Source organism: Centroberyx affinis, unplaced genomic scaffold (assembly GCF_046629955.1).
Source record: "Centroberyx affinis isolate AG114_WGS23_722 - 3 ecotype Tasmania unplaced genomic scaffold, CSIRO-AGI_Caff_v1 ptg000249l_1, whole genome shotgun sequence".
NCBI classification, from domain to species: domain Eukaryota; kingdom Metazoa; phylum Chordata; class Actinopteri; order Beryciformes; family Berycidae; genus Centroberyx; species Centroberyx affinis.
The window spans coordinates 211,981-232,656 of NW_027278932.1; the positions used below are offsets into that span (position 1 = coordinate 211,981).

The 20,676-nt window shown below is 43.6% G+C and overlaps 2 protein-coding genes and 3 pseudogenes across 2 annotated transcripts; 3 read left to right on the plus strand and 2 right to left on the minus strand.

The window, feature by feature from the left end:
- The first annotated feature begins 1,018 nt into the window (after positions 1-1,018).
- Positions 1,019-4,452, plus strand: LOC139665676 (uncharacterized; annotated as a pseudogene).
- Positions 4,453-6,719: 2,267 nt separating this feature from the next.
- Positions 6,720-7,598, minus strand: LOC139665897 (odorant receptor 131-2-like). Its single transcript, XM_071544935.1, has one exon. The coding sequence runs from the start codon at positions 7,596-7,598 to the stop codon at positions 6,720-6,722; it is 879 nt and encodes a 292-aa protein (XP_071401036.1).
- A 1,112-nt stretch (positions 7,599-8,710) lies between these two features.
- Positions 8,711-12,209, plus strand: LOC139665686 (uncharacterized; annotated as a pseudogene).
- A 2,225-nt stretch (positions 12,210-14,434) lies between these two features.
- LOC139665697 (odorant receptor 131-2-like) lies at positions 14,435-15,403 on the minus strand. The gene has a single exon (XM_071544789.1). It carries the CDS (start codon positions 15,401-15,403, stop codon positions 14,435-14,437), a length of 969 nt encoding a protein of 322 aa, XP_071400890.1.
- A 1,022-nt stretch (positions 15,404-16,425) lies between these two features.
- Positions 16,426-19,859, plus strand: LOC139665707 (uncharacterized; annotated as a pseudogene).
- Positions 19,860-20,676: the final 817 nt, after the last annotated feature.

Below are 20,676 nucleotides of genomic sequence, written 5' to 3' on the forward strand. Positions count from 1 at the left end.
CAGTTGGCTTTGAAGACCAAGACAAAATTCAAAACTTAAAGTACCATTATCTAAATTGTGTCAGTCAATATCATCTGAAATCCTTGCTTCAGAAAGATAAAGGTTTTGTAAAGTTCGCTGCCCAGCTGCTTTTTGGTGAGCAGTTCTGAAGATGAATCTAAAGCGCATGTTGTTTGCTGAGCTCTGTGCAGTCCTCTGACAGAGAGCTGTGCCTCGAGACTTTATAGCAGCGACTAGAGCACAGTGACAATAACACCAAATACAACTTTTCTGGCCACAATGTCGTCATCACCACTCACTGCTAATACACCTCATAGGACATTTATATTTAGATACATGGAGACTCAGGAGTTGGGCTCCTCCTAGTTTTCCCACAGAACTCCATAGGAGGATTATCTGAAAACTAATGTACTACTAAAGCTCTCCATAACAATGAGGTATGGTAGTAGGAGGACAATTTTTTGGCTGATACAGCATCCAAAGCCTATATCGTGTTTATAGTCTCTATATGCATCCCAAACATGCAAGTAACCAGCATGACACGTATAAACAGACAAACACTACCAGTCAAAAGTTTGGACACACCACTGTTTTCCACATTTTAGAATAATAGTAAAGACATCAAAACTATGAAATAACACAAATGGAATTATGCAGTCACCAAAAAAGTGTTCAAGACACACTCAGAGGTATCTTATATTTTAGATGCTTTAAAGTTGCCTTGATGGAAAGGCAAAGGCTTTGGAAAGAAATTCATACATCGGCATCAACTTCACTATCTATATTTGTCTAAGAAACAAATTTCAAGCATTTAAGCATAAGCCAAATGGCTTTAAGATAATGATTTTTTTTTACATTCAATCAGGTGTGTCCAAATGTTTGACTGGTAGCGTACGTATATGATTGGTAGGTATCAGACCGAATATTTCACAGTAAGTTAAAATGCCATTTCGTGCATAAAACTGGATGCTCTGGCGTAGGCATACATTTTTAATAGCCGGTGAAGCTATAATGCTCAATACCACACAAGGTGGTGCAGCCGACACTGACAAAACACCATGTCCCCAGCAGAATCAGAGACCTCATTGCTGACTACTACAGCAACTTCAGGATGAGAGTGTCCTCAGGAGCAGTTACTTCAGGCTGGCACAAGATCGAGATTGGGATAATCACAGGTTGTACCATCTCTGTGATCCTGTTCTCCCTGGCAATGAACATGCTCACGAAGTCGGCTGAGCGAGAATGCAGAGGGCCCAAGACAAAATCTGCTCAATGCCAGCCACCTATCAGGGCGTTTATGGACGTTTACAGTCACTACAGAGTCTGTCGCAGGCTGTAGATGGATCCTGCAAGGGCTCGAGAAGCTGATAGAGTGGGCCCGGATGAGGTTCAAACCAAATCTACCTGCACCGAGTTGGACGGCTGGCTTAAATCTGTGGACCGGTCTGGACTACCAGGGAAGTTTAAGGCGTGGTTGTACCAGCATGGCACATCCCAGAATCTTGTGGCAGAGCATTATAAAAAGAATTCAAAGCATGTGCGTTAACAGCATGCGAGTTAAAACAGCCTAAAATATAACAGACACACAATAACCCAGACAATAACCGCGCATGATACGCAAAGCGATTTTAATAAGAATCAAAGTCCAGGGAGAAAAAGTATGTTTTTAGTCTCGCCTTAAAAGTGTCCAAAGAAGGGGCAGACCTAACAAGCAAGGGCAGGCTATTCCACAGTTTTGGGGCAGCAGCAGAAAAAGCACGGTCACCCTTTCGCTTCAACCGGGTTCGCGGGACAGTGAGAAGCACCTGGTCAGAGGATCCAAGTGACCTAGACGTGGAATGGGGGCACAGGAGGTCAGAGATGTAGGGTGATGCCAGTCCATTCAGGGCTTTAAAAACAAATAATAAAACTTTAAAATCAATTCTAAATTTGACTGGGAGCCAATGAAGGGAGGCCAGTATAGGTGTGATGTGGTCCCGCTTACGGGTGCCAGTCAGGAGTCTGGCGGCGGCATTCTGGACTTGCTGCAGCCGGGAGAGGGAGGAGCTAGCAACTCCTGTATACAGTGAGTTGCAGTAGTCCAGCCATGATGAAATGAGAGCATGAATTACTTTCTCCAGATCATTAAAGTTAAATAAAGCGACCAACTCATCAACGCTCAAGTGAGGGGGGGCCGCCTCAATAGTGCAGGAGTTAGGATCAGCTATATAGGAGTTTGAGAACTGACTGGCAGTCAAACAGTTAATATAGCGAGAGCAACGACCAGGCAGACGAGGTTTGAGTGAACTTTGGCAGGGGAGAATGGCATCAAACACAATGGGCTTGTGATCGGATAAGCAATATACTTGGTCACATAGTTCAACATTACAGACAGGGAAACCATAGGTAAAAACAAGATCGAGTGTGTGGCCATGCTGGTGCGTAGGGCCGCTGATGTTTTGAACAAGATTAAACGAGTCAACAAGGTTTTCAAAATCCCTTACCAAAGGTCTAGTAGGGCAACAAACATGAATATTAAAATCACCAAGAATTAAGATTCTATCCCATTTAGGCATAATTGAGGCCAGCAAATCAGAGAACTCTTGTATAAAGTTCTCGCTTGATTTAGGCGGTCTATACACCACGGCAAGAAGCACCGGGTGTGACAGTTCAACTACAAGTAATTGTAGTTCGAAACTGGAGTAAGAGTCGGCGGTCAAAAGACGGCAGTGGAAGCGGCTTTTAAATATAGACGCCAGACCCCCACCCCGGCCAGCAGTCCTAGGGGAACTGAAAAAGTTACAGTCGGTGGGAGAGAGTTCGGAGAGGGGGCTTGACTCCCCAACTCGTAGCCAAGTCTCAGTCACAAATACCAGGCTGGTAGGAGTGGTGACTCGGGGCAGAACTGGACTGGGATCCTTTTTCAACTCCCCACATTGACACCACCAAAGAGAAGGAGAAGTCCAGGAGGAGGTGCGAGCAGCAGTTGAGGAGGAGAGATCCTGCAGGATGGTGGCAATGAGGCAACAGGGTGCCTGGACGAGATGGGAGAACACAATAGAGAGGAAGGTGACCTGGGCTGAGCTGTGGAAAGCTGAGCCTCACCAGATCAAGTTCCTCATCCAGGCAGTATATGATGTGCTTCCCAGCCCATCAAACCTTCACACATGGGCCAAGGTAGAGACACCAGCATGCCCACTGTGCTGCAAGCATGGAACCCTGGAGCACATTTTGAGCTGCTGCACAAAAGCACTGGGAGAGGGACGATACCGGTGGAGGCACGATCAGGTTCTGAAGGTCATCGCAGAAGCCATGAGTGCAGGAGTGGAGTGGGCCAAGTGGTCCCGCCCCTCCAAACATGCCATTGCCTTCATCAGAGGCGGGGAGCACCCAAAACCCTCTGCAAAAACATCTGCAGGAATCCTGGCCTCTGCAAGGGATTGGCAGCTGTTGGTAGACCTTGAGAGGCAAGGGCGTCACTTTGTGTTGAAAAGTGGTGGGGACATAAGGGCTCATGTGAAAAAACATTTTTTAAACGGTCTTCTGCGATTTTAGGGAATGTAATGGGGGGATCGGTATGAGGTCAGAGTAGATAATTATGGCGAGAAAAAAATTGCATAACGGTGCATCAAAAGGGCATAGCCTAGGCTACTACAGAGTCGACAATATGAAAATACTCAGCATACAACATGTCGACCGCACAAGTACAGTCATCCATATGCATGACATCCACAGCTGCAACACCATGTCAAGTATTTGTTAAAGTTACTGATCGGCGCATGCACGTTTTTGGGTCATTTTAGAATCAGTAGGCTAGGGGGGATTTTTTTTGTTTTAGCTTCTGTTACTTTTTTTGGACAATGCGCATTTGTTTCTTCTATATTTACATTGCATTGTATGTTTTCTTATTGTGCAAATAAACCTTTCTCAAAGCGTTCTCATTTGTTAGTTAACATTTCTTAGTGCAAGCTATTTTTCAGAACATTTTTAACAAATTATGCTTTTAAAAAGTGATGAGGACAAAATCGACCATTTCAAAAAGTGGTGGGGACATGTCCCCAGCGTCCCCAGTGTAAATGACACCTATGTTGAGAGGCAACTGAATTTCCTCAACCACCGACCTCCACCTTAAGACCAGACATTGTTCTCCTGTCTGAGTCCACCAAACAAGCTGTCCTGCTGGAGCTGACAGTGCCCTGGGAAGATTGCTTGGAAGAAGCCTTTGAAAGGAAGCTCGCCAAGTATGAGGGACTAGTCAGCAGCTGTCAACAAGCTGGATGGAGAGCAAGGTGCCTACCGATTGAGGTTGGATGCGGGGGCTTTGCAGCCCGATCTCTGTCCAGAGCCTTCAGTTTTTTGGGCATCGAGGGAGCGAGGAGGATAAGAGCCATTCTCAGCACCACCGAAGCGGCAGAGAGAGCCTCAAGATGGCTGTGGCTCAAGAGAGGAGAGCCATGGGGCCAAAGTAGCTAGCTAGCCAGCTGGACACAAGCTGAGGTCTGATCAGCCTCAGCTGGGTCGCCTGGATGAGGATGTATGATGTTGAAAGACCCGAAACATCCAATGATTCTAGGAACATCACTGAAGATGTGTCCAGAAGCATCAGCAGATGTATTCGCACACCTATATACTGTATGTTAGTTATAGTGGTATGAATATAAAAAGAAAAAATCACACAACTTCAACCAGTTTCAAAACAAAGATGCAATGTAATAACTTTCTGAATGGTATTTGAAGAATGCAAACTGATTGCTCATTTTGTGTGTGATATGCAGCATGGATTCATAGCATGTATTTTCCCATATGACTATTTAAATAGTGTACATAAGAAAAAGGGCTCAGATCTAAAGCAAATCCTCTTCCCACTGGATGTTATCCCCTTTCTACTCACTGTAAGTGCTCTTAAAAAAATCCTTCTCTCACTTAATTTATTTCTTTTCCTAGCATTTCACTCTTTCATGATCATTCTATGGTCACAGGGAGATTGTAAAGGCACTAAGGCCCTGGCATTCGCCCCCATTATTTTTGGTTGCTTGTAATTATGGTGACCATAGGAACTGAAGCTTATTTTACTGTTGCATCCGTTGTAAGTCTGATGAATGCATGCCTAACTTTAAGCTTTACCCTTAACCTTATCCCAGTGCTAACCCCAACCTCTCAAACAAAAAGGGTCCTTTTCCAAATTAACACACACACACACATACAGAGAGAGAGAGCGAGAGAGAGAGAGAGAGAGAGAGAGAGAGAGAGAGAGAGAGAGAGAGAGAGGGAGAGAGAGGGAGAGAGAGAGAGAGAGACTATGGTGGTGAAATCTGGGGCCCTCATTTCAAATGCAACTATGAAACCTGGGACAAAAGCCCAACTGAAATTCTGCATTTGAAATTCTGCAAAAACATATTAGGTGTGCACAGAAAGAGTCCAAACTTGGCTTGTAGAGCAGAGCTGGGGAGATTCCCTCTGCTAGTACATATAGAGAAAAGAGCAGCTAAGTTCTGGAGCCAGTAGTATCCCCACAATACCGCACTGACACACTGGAGGAGACACCCAGAGAGAGACCCCTTGGAATACCTGACCAAAAAACACCGACTAAACCTAATCACACAACCACCATTGACAAAATTCAAACAAACTTATAAACAAAACTGAATGCTTCCAAAACCTTAAAACAAATTACAATTTGGCCAAGTATCTGATCAGAATCAAACAGCCCAGACAGAGGAAGCTGCTGACAATGTACAGACTCAGTGACCACCAACTAGCTATAGAGACCGGCAGGAGAGACCAGCAGCTAGAGACGGGCAGGCACAGAAGAACCTGGCTGCCAAGAGAAGAAAGAGTGTGTGTGCACTGCGACTCAGGAGAAATAGAAAGTGAAGAACACTTCCTTCTCTCCTGTACCAAGTATGAACACATCAGGAACACATACTTTTCAAAAATCTCTGAAAGAATAGAGAACTTTCAAAATCTCAGTATCAACGAAAAAATGGGTATCCTACTTGGAGAAAATGTTGAAACAGTACAACTCTGTGCTCAGTATGTGATGTCATGCCATAATCTAAGAAAGACATCAACTCTGTAAACTCTTCTTTAACTTTGCTTTTTTGTAATCATCACTGTTATTGTTGTTACTGTCCAGAAATACTCTATGTGATGGTATATTTAATATGCAGTTTAATTCATTTTATTTTACTTTACTTTATTTCTATCTCATTTATGTTTGAATCTATGCTTTGGCAACATGTGCAGATGTACATCATGCCAATAAAGATCCTTGAGTTGAATTTAAATTGAAAGTAAACAGATAAATGATATCCTGATCTGATATCCAGTCATTTCAAATTGAAAATGATAAAGGGAAAGAAGGAGAAAAGATGCAAAGAAGGAGACAGTGCAAAACTCAGATTAATTTGTGTGAGATTATCTTTATTGTCTTTATCAAAAGCCATGTAATATTGCACTTGAGGGTAATAGTTGCATGGGATATTTATAGCAATATAATCACATTCACACTCTTAACAAGAGACGGGCTAATGTGTAAACATGTTCAGAAAAATTCAAAATCATTCTAAAACCTAACTATGAAGAAAATGAATTGTTGCAAGAGGACATATTCAATAATTTCATTCACGTTTCAATAAAATAAGAATTTCAATAAATAAGCTATGAGCATGTGTAATGACAAATTATTTCCGTAGCAAAAGATCATAAATCTAATTTGCCAATCAAAGATAATCTGAAGATTATTTCTTATACAAGCCAAAGAAGGCATAGTATTTCAATGCAAGAAAAAACTTTTCATCCCTGAGGCCATAAATGAGAGGACTCAGACATCTAGGAGCGAGAATAAAAGTTATATAATTTAAGTACCTCACATTAATGAATAACATGAAATCAATCTGGAGGACAGCAGCCTCTATGAATGGGCACCACATTTGGATAAGACACAGGAGCAGCTGGAAAGCGTGCAGAACCACAGTTCGAAGCCCTTTCCTTGTTGAGTTTTTATTCTCTCCTGATGCAGCTTTGGCAACTTTCATTATTTTAACATAGGAGAACACAATGGTGACAGACATGATCAAGAAGTACAACTGTTGCACAGCTGACCTAACATGACCCTGCCACCTGTGAAGGATGAACATGTCCACAGAGCAGATCCTGTACTGGGTGTAGAGGCTATAGGTGGCTGATGTAAAGAAGATGAAGAGAGTGATGATGATGGGCATGGAGCCGAGGCTGTGGATGATGAGGATGCAGTGCAGAGCTCTGCGTGTGGTGCACAGCTCTCCGTGGCGCAACGGCATGCAGATGGCCACATAGCGCTCCAGGGTCATCGCTGTTAAAGTAATTGGTGTGACACATGTGTTCATAGACGACACAATACAGAGAATAAGACACAACCAAACTTGCATGGGAAAATTATAATAGTTCAAGATGAGCAGGATATCACTCAAGATTAAGAACAAGCAATCGGACAGTAGTGTATTAGCAAAGAAGATGTAGCGCATGTTTGTGCGAAAGCAGTCCTTCTTAAAAAAGGTTATGATGAGCAGAGAGTTGATGCAAAGGAAAAATGCGACCAGAACCTGTACTATAATGACCCTGTCATCGATCTGTTGCATTAAGACCTCACCACCAACTGAATGTACTGAGTTGTTATCAGCCAGTTTCTCTGTTGTAACCAAATACACAAGGGATTTAGGTACTGCCATATTTCAGTTGGCTTTGAAGACCAAGACAAAATTCAAAACTTAAAGTACCATTATCTAAATTGTGTCAGTCAATATCATCTGAAATCCTTGCTTCAGAAAGATAAAGGTTTTGTAAAGTTCGCTGCCCAGCTGCTTTTTGGTGAGCAGTTCTGAAGATGAATCTAAAGCGCATGTTGTTTGCTGAGCTCTGTGCAGTCTTCTGACAGAGAGCTGTGCCTCGAGACTTTATAGCAGCGACTAGAGCACAGTGACAATAACACCAAATACAACTTTTCTGGCCACAATGTCGTCATCACCACTCACTGCTAATACACCTCATAGGACATTTATATTTAGATACATGGAGACTCAGGAGTTGGGCTCCTCCTAGTTTTCCCACAGAACTCCATAGGAGGATTATCTGAAAACTAATGTACTACTAAAGCTCTCCATAACAATGAGGTATGGTAGTAGGAGGACAATTTTTTGGCTGATACAGCATCCAAAGCCTATATCGTGTTTATAGTCTCTATATGCATCCCAAACATGCAAGTAACCAGCATGACACGTATAAACAGACAAACACTACCAGTCAAAAGTTTGGACACACCACTGTTTTCCACATTTTAGAATAATAGTAAAGACATCAAAACTATGAAATAACACAAATGGAATTATGCAGTCACCAAAAAAGTGTTCAAGACACACTCAGAGGTATCTTATATTTTAGATGCTTTAAAGTTGCCTTGATGGAAAGGCAAAGGCTTTGGAAAGAAATTCATACATCGGCATCAACTTCACTATCTATATTTGTCTAAGAAACAAATTTCAAGCATTTAAGCATAAGCCAAATGGCTTTAAGATAATGATTTTTTTTTACATTCAATCAGGTGTGTCCAAATGTTTGACTGGTAGCGTACGTATATGATTGGTAGGTATCAGACCGAATATTTCACAGTAAGTTAAAATGCCATTTCGTGCATAAAACTGGATGCTCTGGCGTAGGCATACATTTTTAATAGCCGGTGAAGCTATAATGCTCAATACCACACAAGGTGGTGCAGCCGACACTGACAAAACACCATGTCCCCAGCAGAATCAGAGACCTCATTGCTGACTACTACAGCAACTTCAGGATGAGAGTGTCCTCAGGAGCAGTTACTTCAGGCTGGCACAAGATCGAGATTGGGATAATCACAGGTTGTACCATCTCTGTGATCCTGTTCTCCCTGGCAATAAACATACTCACGAAGTCGGCTGAGCGAGAATGCAGAGGGCCCAAGACAAAATCTGCTCAATGCCAGCCACCTATCAGGGCGTTTATGGACGTTTACAGTCACTACAGAGTCTGTCGCAGGCTGTAGATGGATCCTGCAAGGGCTCGAGAAGCTGATAGAGTGGGCCCGGATGAGGTTCAAACCAAATCTACCTGCACCGAGTTGGACGGCTGGCTTAAATCTGTGGACCGGTCTGGACTACCAGGGAAGTTTAAGGCGTGGTTGTACCAGCATGGCACATCCCAGAATCTTGTGGCAGAGCATTATAAAAAGAATTCAAAGCATGTGCGTTAACAGCATGCGAGTTAAAACAGCCTAAAATATAACAGACACACAATAACCCAGACAATAACCGCGCATGATACGCAAAGCGATTTTAATAAGAATCAAAGTCCAGGGAGAAAAAGTATGTTTTTAGTCTCGCCTTAAAAGTGTCCAAAGAAGGGGCAGACCTAACAAGCAAGGGCAGGCTATTCCACAGTTTTGGGGCAGCAGCAGAAAAAGCACGGTCACCCTTTCGCTTCAACCGGGTTCGCGGGACAGTGAGAAGCACCTGGTCAGAGGATCCAAGTGACCTAGACGTGGAATGGGGGCACAGGAGGTCAGAGATGTAGGGTGATGCCAGTCCATTCAGGGCTTTAAAAACAAATAATAAAACTTTAAAATCAATTCTAAATTTGACTGGGAGCCAATGAAGGGAGGCCAGTATAGGTGTGATGTGGTCCCGCTTACGGGTGCCAGTCAGGAGTCTGGCGGCGGCATTCTGGACTTGCTGCAGCCGGGAGAGGGAGGAGCTAGCAACTCCTGTATACAGTGAGTTGCAGTAGTCCAGCCATGATGAAATGAGAGCATGAATTACTTTCTCCAGATCATTAAAGTTAAATAAAGCGACCAACTCATCAACGCTCAAGTGAGGGGGGGCCGCCTCAATAGTGCAGGAGTTAGGATCAGCTATATAGGAGTTTGAGAACTGACTGGCAGTCAAACAGTTAATATAGCGAGAGCAACGACCAGGCAGACGAGGTTTGAGTGAACTTTGGCAGGGGAGAATGGCATCAGACACAATGGGCTTGTGATCGGATAAGCAATATACTTGGTCACATAGTTCAACATTACAGACAGGGAAACCATAGGTAAAAACAAGATCGAGTGTGTGGCCATGCTGGTGCGTAGGGCCGCTGATGTTTTGAACAAGATTAAACGAGTCAACAAGGTTTTCAAAATCCCTTACCAAAGGTCTAGTAGGGCAACAAACATGAATATTAAAATCACCAAGAATTAAGATTCTATCCCATTTAGGCATAATTGAGGCCAGCAAATCAGAGAACTCTTGTATAAAGTTCTCGCTTGATTTAGGCGGTCTATACACCACGGCAAGAAGCACCGGGTGTGACAGTTCAACTACAAGTAATTGTAGTTCGAAACTGGAGTAAGAGTCGGCGGTCAAAAGACGGCAGTGGAAGCGGCTTTTAAATATAGACGCCAGACCCCCACCCCGGCCAGCAGTCCTAGGGGAACTGAAAAAGTTACAGTCGGTGGGAGAGAGTTCGGAGAGGGGGCTTGACTCCCCAACTCGTAGCCAAGTCTCAGTCACAAATACCAGGCTGGTAGGAGTGGTGACTCGGGGCAGAACTGGACTGGGATCCTTTTTCAACTCCCCACATTGACACCACCAAAGAGAAGGAGAAGTCCAGGAGGAGGTGCGAGCAGCAGTTGAGGAGGAGAGATCCTGCAGGATGGTGGCAATGAGGCAACAGGGTGCCTGGATGAGATGGGAGAACACAATAGAGAGGAAGGTGACCTGGGCTGAGCTGTGGAAAGCTGAGCCTCACCAGATCAAGTTCCTCATCCAGGCAGTATATGATGTGCTTCCCAGCCCATCAAACCTTCACACATGGGCCAAGGTAGAGACACCAGCATGCCCACTGTGCTGCAAGCATGGAACCCTGGAGCACATTTTGAGCTGCTGCACAAAAGCACTGGGAGAGGGACGATACCGGTGGAGGCACGATCAGGTTCTGAAGGTCATCGCAGAAGCCATGAGTGCAGGAGTGGAGTGGGCCAAGTGGTCCCGCCCCTCCAAACATGCCATTGCCTTCATCAGAGGCGGGGAGCACCCAAAACCCTCTGCAAAAACATCTGCAGGAATCCTGGCCTCTGCAAGGGATTGGCAGCTGTTGGTAGACCTTGAGAGGCAAGGGTGTCACTTTGTGTTGAAAAGTGGTGGGGACATAAGGGCTCATGTGAAAAAACATTTTTTAAACGGTCTTCTGCGATTTTAGGGAATGTAATGGGGGGATCGGTATGAGGTCAGAGTAGATAATTATGGCGAGAAAAAAATTGCATAACGGTGCATCAAAAGGGCATAGCCTAGGCTACTACAGAGTCGACAATATGAAAATACTCAGCATACAACATGTCGACCGCACAAGTACAGTCATCCATATGCATGACATCCACAGCTGCAACACCATGTCAAGTATTTGTTAAAGTTACTGATCGGCGCATGCACGTTTTTGGGTCATTTTAGAATCAGTAGGCTAGGGGGGATTTTTTTTGTTTTAGCTTCTGTTACTTTTTTTGGACAATGCGCATTTGTTTCTTCTATATTTACATTGCATTGTATGTTTTCTTATTGTGCAAATAAACCTTTCTCAAAGCGTTCTCATTTGTTAGTTAACATTTCTTAGTGCAAGCTATTTTTCAGAACATTTTTAACAAATTATGCTTTTAAAAAGTGATGAGGACAAAATCGACCATTTCAAAAAGTGGTGGGGACATGTCCCCAGCGTCCCCAGTGTAAATGACACCTATGTTGAGAGGCAACTGAATTTCCTCAACCACATTGTGACCTCCACCTTAAGACCAGACATTGTTCTCCTGTCTGAGTCCACCAAACAAGCTGTCCTGCTGGAGCTGACAGTGCCCTGGGAAGATTGCTTGGAAGAAGCCTTTGAAAGGAAGCTCGCCAAGTATGAGGGACTAGTCAGCAGCTGTCAACAAGCTGGATGGAGAGCAAGGTGCCTACCGATTGAGGTTGGATGCGGGGGCTTTGCAGCCCGATCTCTGTCCAGAGCCTTCAGTTTTTTGGGCATCGAGGGAGCGAGGAGGATAAGAGCCATTCTCAGCACCACCAAAGAGAGAGCCTCAAGATGGCTGTGGCTCAAGAGAGGAGAGCCATGGGGGCAAAGTAGCTAGCTAGCCAGCTGGACACAAGCTGAGGTCTGATCAGCCTCAGCTGGGTCGCCTGGATGAGGATGTATGATGTTGAAAGACCCGAAACATCCAATGATTCTAGGAACATCACTGAAGATGTGTCCAGAAGCATCAGCAGATGTATTCGCACACCTATATACTGTATGCTAGTTATAGTGGTATGAATATAAAAAGAAAAAATCACACAACTTCAACCAGTTTCAAAACAAAGATGCAATGTAATAACTTTCTGAATGGTATTTGAAGAATGCAAACTGATTGCTCATTTTGTGTGTGATATGCAGCATGGATTCATAGCATGTATTTTCCCATATGACTATTTAAATAGTGTACATAAGAAAAAGGGCTCAGATCTAAAGCAAATCCTCTTCCCACTGGATGTTATCCCCTTTCTACTCACTGTAAGTGCTCTTAAAAAAATCCTTCTCTCACTTAATTTATTTCTTTTCCTAGCATTTCACTCTTTCATGATCATTCTATGGTCACAGGGAGATTGTAAAGGCACTAAGGCCCTGGCATTCGCCCCCATTATTTTTGGTTGCTTGTAATTATGGTGACCATAGGAACTGAAGCTTATTTTACTGTTGCATCCGTTGTAAGTCTGATGAATGCATGCCTAACTTTAAGCTTTACCCTTAACCTTATCCCAGTGCTAACCCCAACCTCTCAAACAAAAAGGGTCCTTTTCCAAATTAACACACACACACACATACAGAGAGAGAGAGCGAGAGAGAGAGAGAGAGAGAGAGAGAGAGAGAGAGAGAGAGAGAGAGAGAGAGAGAGAGAGAGAGAGAGAGAGGGGGAGAGAGAGGGAGAGAGAGAGAGAGAGACTATGGTGGTGAAATCTGGGGCCCTCATTTCAAATGCAACTATGAAACCTGGGACAAAAGCCCAACTGAAATTCTGCATTTGAAATTCTGCAAAAACATATTAGGTGTGCACAGAAAGAGTCCAAACTTGGCTTGTAGAGCAGAGCTGGGGAGATTCCCTCTGCTAGTACATATAGAGAAAAGAGCAGCTAAGTTCTGGAGCCAGTAGTATCCCCACAATACCGCACTGACACACTGGAGGAGACACCCAGAGAGAGACCCCTTGGAATACCTGACCAAAAAACACCGACTAAACCTAATCACACAACCACCATTGACAAAATTCAAACAAACTTATAAAATAAACTGAATGCTTCCAAAACCTTAAAACAAATTACAATTTGGCCAAGTATCTGATCAGAATCAAACAGCCCAGACAGAGGAAGCTGCTGACAATGTACAGACTCAGTGACCACCAACTAGCTATAGAGACGGGCAGGAGAGACCAGCAGCTAGAGACGGGCAGGCACAGAAGAACCTGGCTGCCAAGAGAAGAAAGAGTGTGTGTGCACTGTGACTCAGGAGAAATAGAAAGTGAGGAACACTTCCTTCTCTCCTGTACCGAGTATGAACACATCAGGGACACATACTTTTCAAAAATCTCTGAAAGAATAGAGAACTTTCAAAATCTCAGTATCAACGAAAAAATGGGTATCCTACTTGGAGAAAATGTTGAAACAGTACAACTCTGTGCTCAGTATGTGATGTCATGCCATAATCTAAGAAAGACATCAACTCTGTAAACTCTTCTTTAACTTTGCTTTTTTGTAATCATCACTGTTATTGTTGTTACTGTCCAGAAATACTCTATGTGATGGTATATTTAATATGCAGTTTAATTCATTTTATTTTACTTTACTTTATTTCTATCTCATTTATGTTTGAATCTATGCTTTGGCAACATGTGCAGATGTACATCATGCCAATAAAGATCCTTGAGTTGAATTTAAATTGAAAGTAAACAGATAAATGATATCCTGATCTGATATCCAGTCATTTCAAATTGAAAATGATAAAGGGAAAGAAGGAGAAAAGATGCAAAGAAGGAGACAGTGCAAAACTCAGATTAATTTGTGTGAGATTATCTTTATTGTCTTTATCAAAAGCCATGTAATATTGCACTTGAGGGTAATAGTTGCATGGGATATTTATAGCAATATAATCACATTCACACTCTTAACAAGAGACGGGCTAATGTGTAAACATGTTCAGAAAAATTCAAAAATGATTCTAAAACCTAACTATGAAGAAAGTGAATTGTTGCAAGAGGACATATTCAATAATTTCATTCACGTTTCAATAAAATAAGAATTTCAATAAATAAGCTATGAGCATGTGTAATGACAAATTATTTCCGTAGCAAAAGATCATAAATCTAATTTGCCAATCAAAGATAATCTGAAGATTATTTCTTATACAAGCCAAAGAAGGCATAGTATTTCAATGCAAGAAAAAACTTTTCATCCCTGAGGCCATAAATGAGAGGACTCAGACATCTAGGAGCGAGAATAAAAGTTATATAATTTAAGTACCTCACATTAATGAATAACATGAAATCAATCTGGAGGACAGCAGCCTCTATGAATGGGCACCACATTTGGATAAGACACAGGAGCAGCTGGAAAGCGTGCAGAACCACAGTTCGAAGCCCTTTCCTTGTTGAGTTTTTATTCTCTCCTGATGCAGCTTTGGCAACTTTCATTATTTTAACATAGGAGAACACAATGGTGACAGACATGATCAAGAAGTACAACTGTTGCACAGCTGACTTAACATGACCCTGCCACCTGTGAAGGATGAACATCTCCACAGAGCAGATCCTGTACTGGGTGTAGAGGCTATAGGTGGCTGATGTAAAGAAGATGAAGAGAGTGATGATGATGGGCATGGAGCCGAGGCTGTGGATGATGAGGATGCAGTGCAGAGCTCTGCGTGTGGTGCACAGCTCTCCGTGGCGCAATGGCATGCAGATGGCCACATAGCGCTCCAGGGTCATCGCTGTTAAAGTAATTGGTGTGACACATGTGTTCACAGACGACACAATACAGAGAATAAGACACAACCAAACTTGCATGGGAAAATTATAATAGTTCAAGATGAGCAGGATATCACTCAAGATTAAGAACAAGCAATCGGACAGTAGTGTATTAGCAAAGAAGATGTAGCGCATGTTTGTGCGAAAGCAGTCCTTCTTAAAAAAGGTTATGATGAGCAGAGAGTTGATGCAAAGGAAAACTGCGACCAGAACCTGTACTATAATGACCCTGTCATCGATCTGTCGCATTAAGACCTCACCACCAACTGAATGTACTGAGTTGTTATCAGCCAGTTTCTCTGTTGTAACCAAATACACAAGGGATTTAGGTACTGCCATATTTCAGTTGGCTTTGAAGACCAAGACAAAATTCAAAACTTAAAGTATCATTATCTAAATTGTGTCAGTCAATATCATCTGAAATCCTTGCTTCAGAAAGATAAAGGTTTTGTAAAGGTCACTGCCCAGCTGCTTTTTGGTGAGCAGTTCTGAAGATGAATCTAAAGCGCATGTTGTTTGCTGAGCTCTGTGCAGTCTTCTGACAGAGAGCTGTGCCTCGAGACTTTATAGCAGCGACTAGAGCACAGTTACAATAACACCAAATACAACTTTTCTGGCCACAATGTCGTCATCACCACTCACTGCTAATACACCTCATAGGACATTTATATTTAGATACATGGAGACTCAGGAGTTGGGCTCCTCCTAGTTTTCCAACAGAACTCCATAGGAGGATTATCTGAAAACTAATGTACTACTAAAGCTCTCCATAACAATGAGGTATGGTAGTAGGAGGACAATTTTTTGGCTGATACAGCATCCAAAGCCTATATCGTGTTTATAGTCTCTATATGCATCCCAAACATGCAAGTAACCAGCATGACACGTATAAACAGACAAACACTACCAGTCAAAAGTTTGGACACACCACTGTTTTCCACATTTTAGAATAATAGTAAAGACATCAAAACTATGAAATAACACAAATGGAATTATGCAGTCACCAAAAAAGTGTTCAAGACACACTCAGAGGTATCTTATATTTTAGATGCTTTAAAGTTGCCTTGATGGAAAGGCAAAGGCTTTGGAAAGAAATTCATACATCGGCATCAACTTCACTATCTATATTTGTCTAAGAAACAAATTTCAAGCATTTAAGCATAAGCCAAATGGCTTTAAGATAATGATTTTTTTTTACATTCAATCAGGTGTGTCCAAATGTTTGACTGGTAGCGTACGTATATGATTGGTAGGTATCAGACCGAATATTTCACAGTAAGTTAAAATGCCATTTCGTGCATAAAACTGGATGCTCTGGCGTAGGCATACATTTTTAATAGCCGGTGAAGCTATAATGCTCAATACCACACAAGGTGGTGCAGCCGACACTGACAAAACACCATGTCCCCAGCAGAATCAGAGACCTCATTGCTGACTACTACAGCAACTTCAGGATGAGAGTGTCCTCAGGAGCAGTTACTTCAGGCTGGCACAAGATCGAGATTGGGATAATCACAGGTTGTACCATCTCTGTGATCCTGTTCTCCCTGGCAATGAACATGCTCACGAAGTCGGCTGAGCGAGAATGCAGAGGGCCCAAGACAAAATCTGCTCAATGCCAGCCACCTATCAGGGCGTTTATGGACGTTTACAGTCACTACAGAGTCTGTCGCAGGCTGTAGATGGATCCTGCAAGGGCTCGAGAAGCTGATAGAGTGGGCCCGGATGAGGTTCAAACCAAATCTACCTGCACCGAGTTGGACGGCTGGCTTAAATCTGTGGACCGGTGTGGACTACCAGGGAAGTTTAAGGCGTGGTTGTACCAGCATGGCACATCCCAGAATCTTGTGGCAGAGCATTATAAAAAGAATTCAAAGCATGTGCGTTAACAGCATGCGAGTTAAAACAGCCTAAAATATAACAGACACACAATAACCCAGACAATAACCGCGCATGATACGCAAAGCGATTTTAATAAGAATCAAAGTCCAGGGAGAAAAAGTATGTTTTTAGTCTCGCCTTAAAAGTGTCCAAAGAAGGGGCAGACCTAACAAGCAAGGGCAGGCTATTCCACAGTTTTGGGGCAGCAGCAGAAAAAGCACGGTCACCCTTTCGCTTCAACCGGGTTCGCGGGACAGTGAGAAGCACCTGGTCAGAGGATCCAAGTGACCTAGACGTGGAATGGGGGCACAGGAGGTCAGAGATGTAGGGTGATGCCAGTCCATTCAGGGCTTTAAAAACAAATAATAAAACTTTAAAATCAATTCTAAATTTGACTGGGAGCCAATGAAGGGAGGCCAGTATAGGTGTGATGTGGTCCCGCTTACGGGTGCCAGTCAGGAGTCTGGCGGCGGCATTCTGGACTTGCTGCAGCCGGGAGAGGGAGGAGCTAGCAACTCCTGTATACAGTGAGTTGCAGTAGTCCAGCCATGATGAAATGAGAGCATGAATTACTTTCTCCAGATCATTAAAGTTAAATAAAGCGACCAACTCATCAACGCTCAAGTGAGGGGGGGCCGCCTCAATAGTGCAGGAGTTAGGATCAGCTATATAGGAGTTTGAGAACTGACTGACAGTCAAACAGTTAATATAGCGAGAGCAACGACCAGGCAGACGAGGTTTGAGTGAACTTTGGCAGGGGAGAATGGCATCAAACACAATGGGCTTGTGATCGGATAAGCAATATACTTGGTCACATAGTTCAACATTACAGACAGGGAAACCATAGGTAAAAACAAGATCGAGTGTGTGGCCATGCTGGTGCGTAGGGCCGCTGATGTTTTGAACAAGATTAAACGAGTCAACAAGGTTTTCAAAATCCCTTACCAAAGGTCTAGTAGGGCAACAAACATGAATATTAAAATCACCAAGAATTAAGATTCTATCCCATTTAGGCATAATTGAGGCCAGCAAATCAGAGAACTCTTGTATAAAGTTCTCGCTTGATTTAGGCGGTCTATACACCACGGCAAGAAGCACCGGGTGTGACAGTTCAACTACAAGTAATTGTAGTTCGAAACTGGAGTAAGAGTCGGCGGTCAAAAGACGGCAGTGGAAGCGGCTTTTAAATATAGACGCCAGACCCCCACCCCGGCCAGCAGTCCTAGGGGAACTGAAAAAGTTACAGTCGGTGGGAGAGAGTTCGGAGAGGGGGCTTGACTCCCCAACTCGTAGCCAAGTCTCAGTCACAAATACCAGGCTGGTAGGAGTGGTGACTCGGGGCAGAACTGGACTGGGATCCTTTTTCAACTCCCCACATTGACACCACCAAAGAGAAGGAGAAGTCCAGGAGGAGGTGCGAGCAGCAGTTGAGGAGGAGAGATCCTGCAGGATGGTGGCAATGAGGCAACAGGGTGCCTGGAGGAGATGGGAGAACACAATAGAGAGGAAGGTGACCTGGGCTGAGCTGTGGAAAGCTGAGCCTCACCAGATCAAGTTCCTCATCCAGGCAGTATATGATGTGCTTCCCAGCCCATCAAACCTTCACACATGGGCCAAGGTAGAGACACCAGCATGCCCACTGTGCTGCAAGCATGGAACCCTGGAGCACATTTTGAGCTGCTGCACAAAAGCACTGGGAGAGGGACGATACCGGTGGAGGCACGATCAGGTTCTGAAGGTCATCGCAGAAGCCATGAGTGCAGGAGTGGAGTGGGCCAAGTGGTCCCGCCCCTCCAAACATGCCATTGCCTTCATCAGAGGCGGGGAGCACCCAAAACCCTCTGCAAAAACATCTGCAGGAATCCTGGCCTCTGCAAGGGATTGGCAGCTGTTGGTAGACCTTGAGAGGCAAGGGCGTCACTTTGTGTTGAAAAGTGGTGGGGACATAAGGGCTCATGTGAAAAAACATTTTTTAAACGGTCTTCTGCGATTTTAGGGAATGTAATGGGGGGATCGGTATGAGGTCAGAGTAGATAATTATGGCGAGAAAAAAATTGCATAACGGTGCATCAAAAGGGCATAGCCTAGGCTACTACAGAGTCGACAATATGAAAATACTCAGCATACAACATGTCGACCGCACAAGTACAGTCATCCATATGCATGACATCCACAGCTGCAACACCATGTCAAGTATTTGTTAAAGTTACTGATCGGCGCATGCACGTTTTTGGGTCATTTTAGAATCAGTAGGCTAGGGGGGATTTTTTTTGTTTTAGCTTCTGTTATTTTTTTTGGACAATGCGCATTTGTTTCTTCTATATTTACATTCCATTGTATGTTTTCTTATTGTGCAAATAAACCTTTCTCAAAGCGTTCTCATTTGTTAGTTAACATTTCTTAGTGCAAGCTATTTTTCAGAACATTTTTAACAAATTATGCTTTTAAAAAGTGATGAGGACAAAATCGACCATTTCAAAAAGTGGTGGGGACATGTCCCCAGCGTCCCCAGTGTAAATGACACCTATGTTGAGAGGCAACTGAATTTCCTCAACCACCGACCTCCACCTTAAGACCAGACATTGTTCTCCTGTCTGAGTCCACCAAACAAGCTGTCCTGCTGGAGCTGACAGTGCCCTGGGAAGATTGCTTGGAAGAAGCCTTTGAAAGGAAGCTCGCCAAGTATGAGGGACTAGTCAGCAGCTGTCAACAAGCTGGATGGAGAGCAAGGTGCCTACCGATTGAGGTTGGATGCGGGGGCTTTGCAGCCCGATCTCTGTCCAGAGCCTTCAGTTTTTTGGGCATCGAGGGAGCGAGGAGGATAAGAGCCATTCTCAGCGCCACCGAAGCGGCAGAGAGAGCCTCAAGATGGCTGTGGCTCAAGAGAGGAGAGCCATGGGGCCAAAGTAGCTAGCTAGCCAGCTGGACACAAGCTGAGGTCTGATCAGCCTCAGCTGGGTCGCCTGGATGAGGATGTATGATGTTGAAAGACCCGAAACATCCAATGATTCTAGGAACATCACTGAAGATGTGTCCAGAAGCATCAGCAGATGTATTCGCACACCTATATACTGTATGTTAGTTATAGTGGTATGAATATAAAAAGAAAAAATCACACAACTTCAACCAGTTTCAAAACAAAGATGCAATGTAATAACTTTCTGAATGGTATTTGAAGAATGCAAACTGATTGCTCATTTTGTGTGTGATATGCAGCATGGATTCATAGCATGTATTTTCCCATATGACTATTTAAATAGTGTACATAAGAAAAAGGGCTCAGATCTAAAGCAAATCCTCTTCCCACTGGATGTTATCCCCTTTCTACTCACTGTAAGTGCTCTTAAAAAAATCCTTCTCTCACTTAATTTATTTCTTTTCCTAGCATTTCACTCTTTCATGATCATTCTATGGTCACAGGGAGATTGTAAAGGCACTAAGGCCCTGGCATTCGCCCCCATTATTTTTGGTTGCTTGTAATTATGGTGACCATAGGAACTGAAGCTTATTTTACTGTTGCATCCGTTGTAAGTCTGATGAATGCATGCCTAACTTTAAGCTTTACCCTTATCCCAGTGCTAACCCCAACCTCTCAAACAAAAGGGGTCCTTTTCCAAATTAACACACACACACACATACAGAGAGAGAGAGCGAGAGAGAGAGAGAGAGAGAGAGAGAGAGAGAGAGAGAGAGAGAGAGAGAGAGAGAGAGAGGGAGAGAGGGGGAGAGAG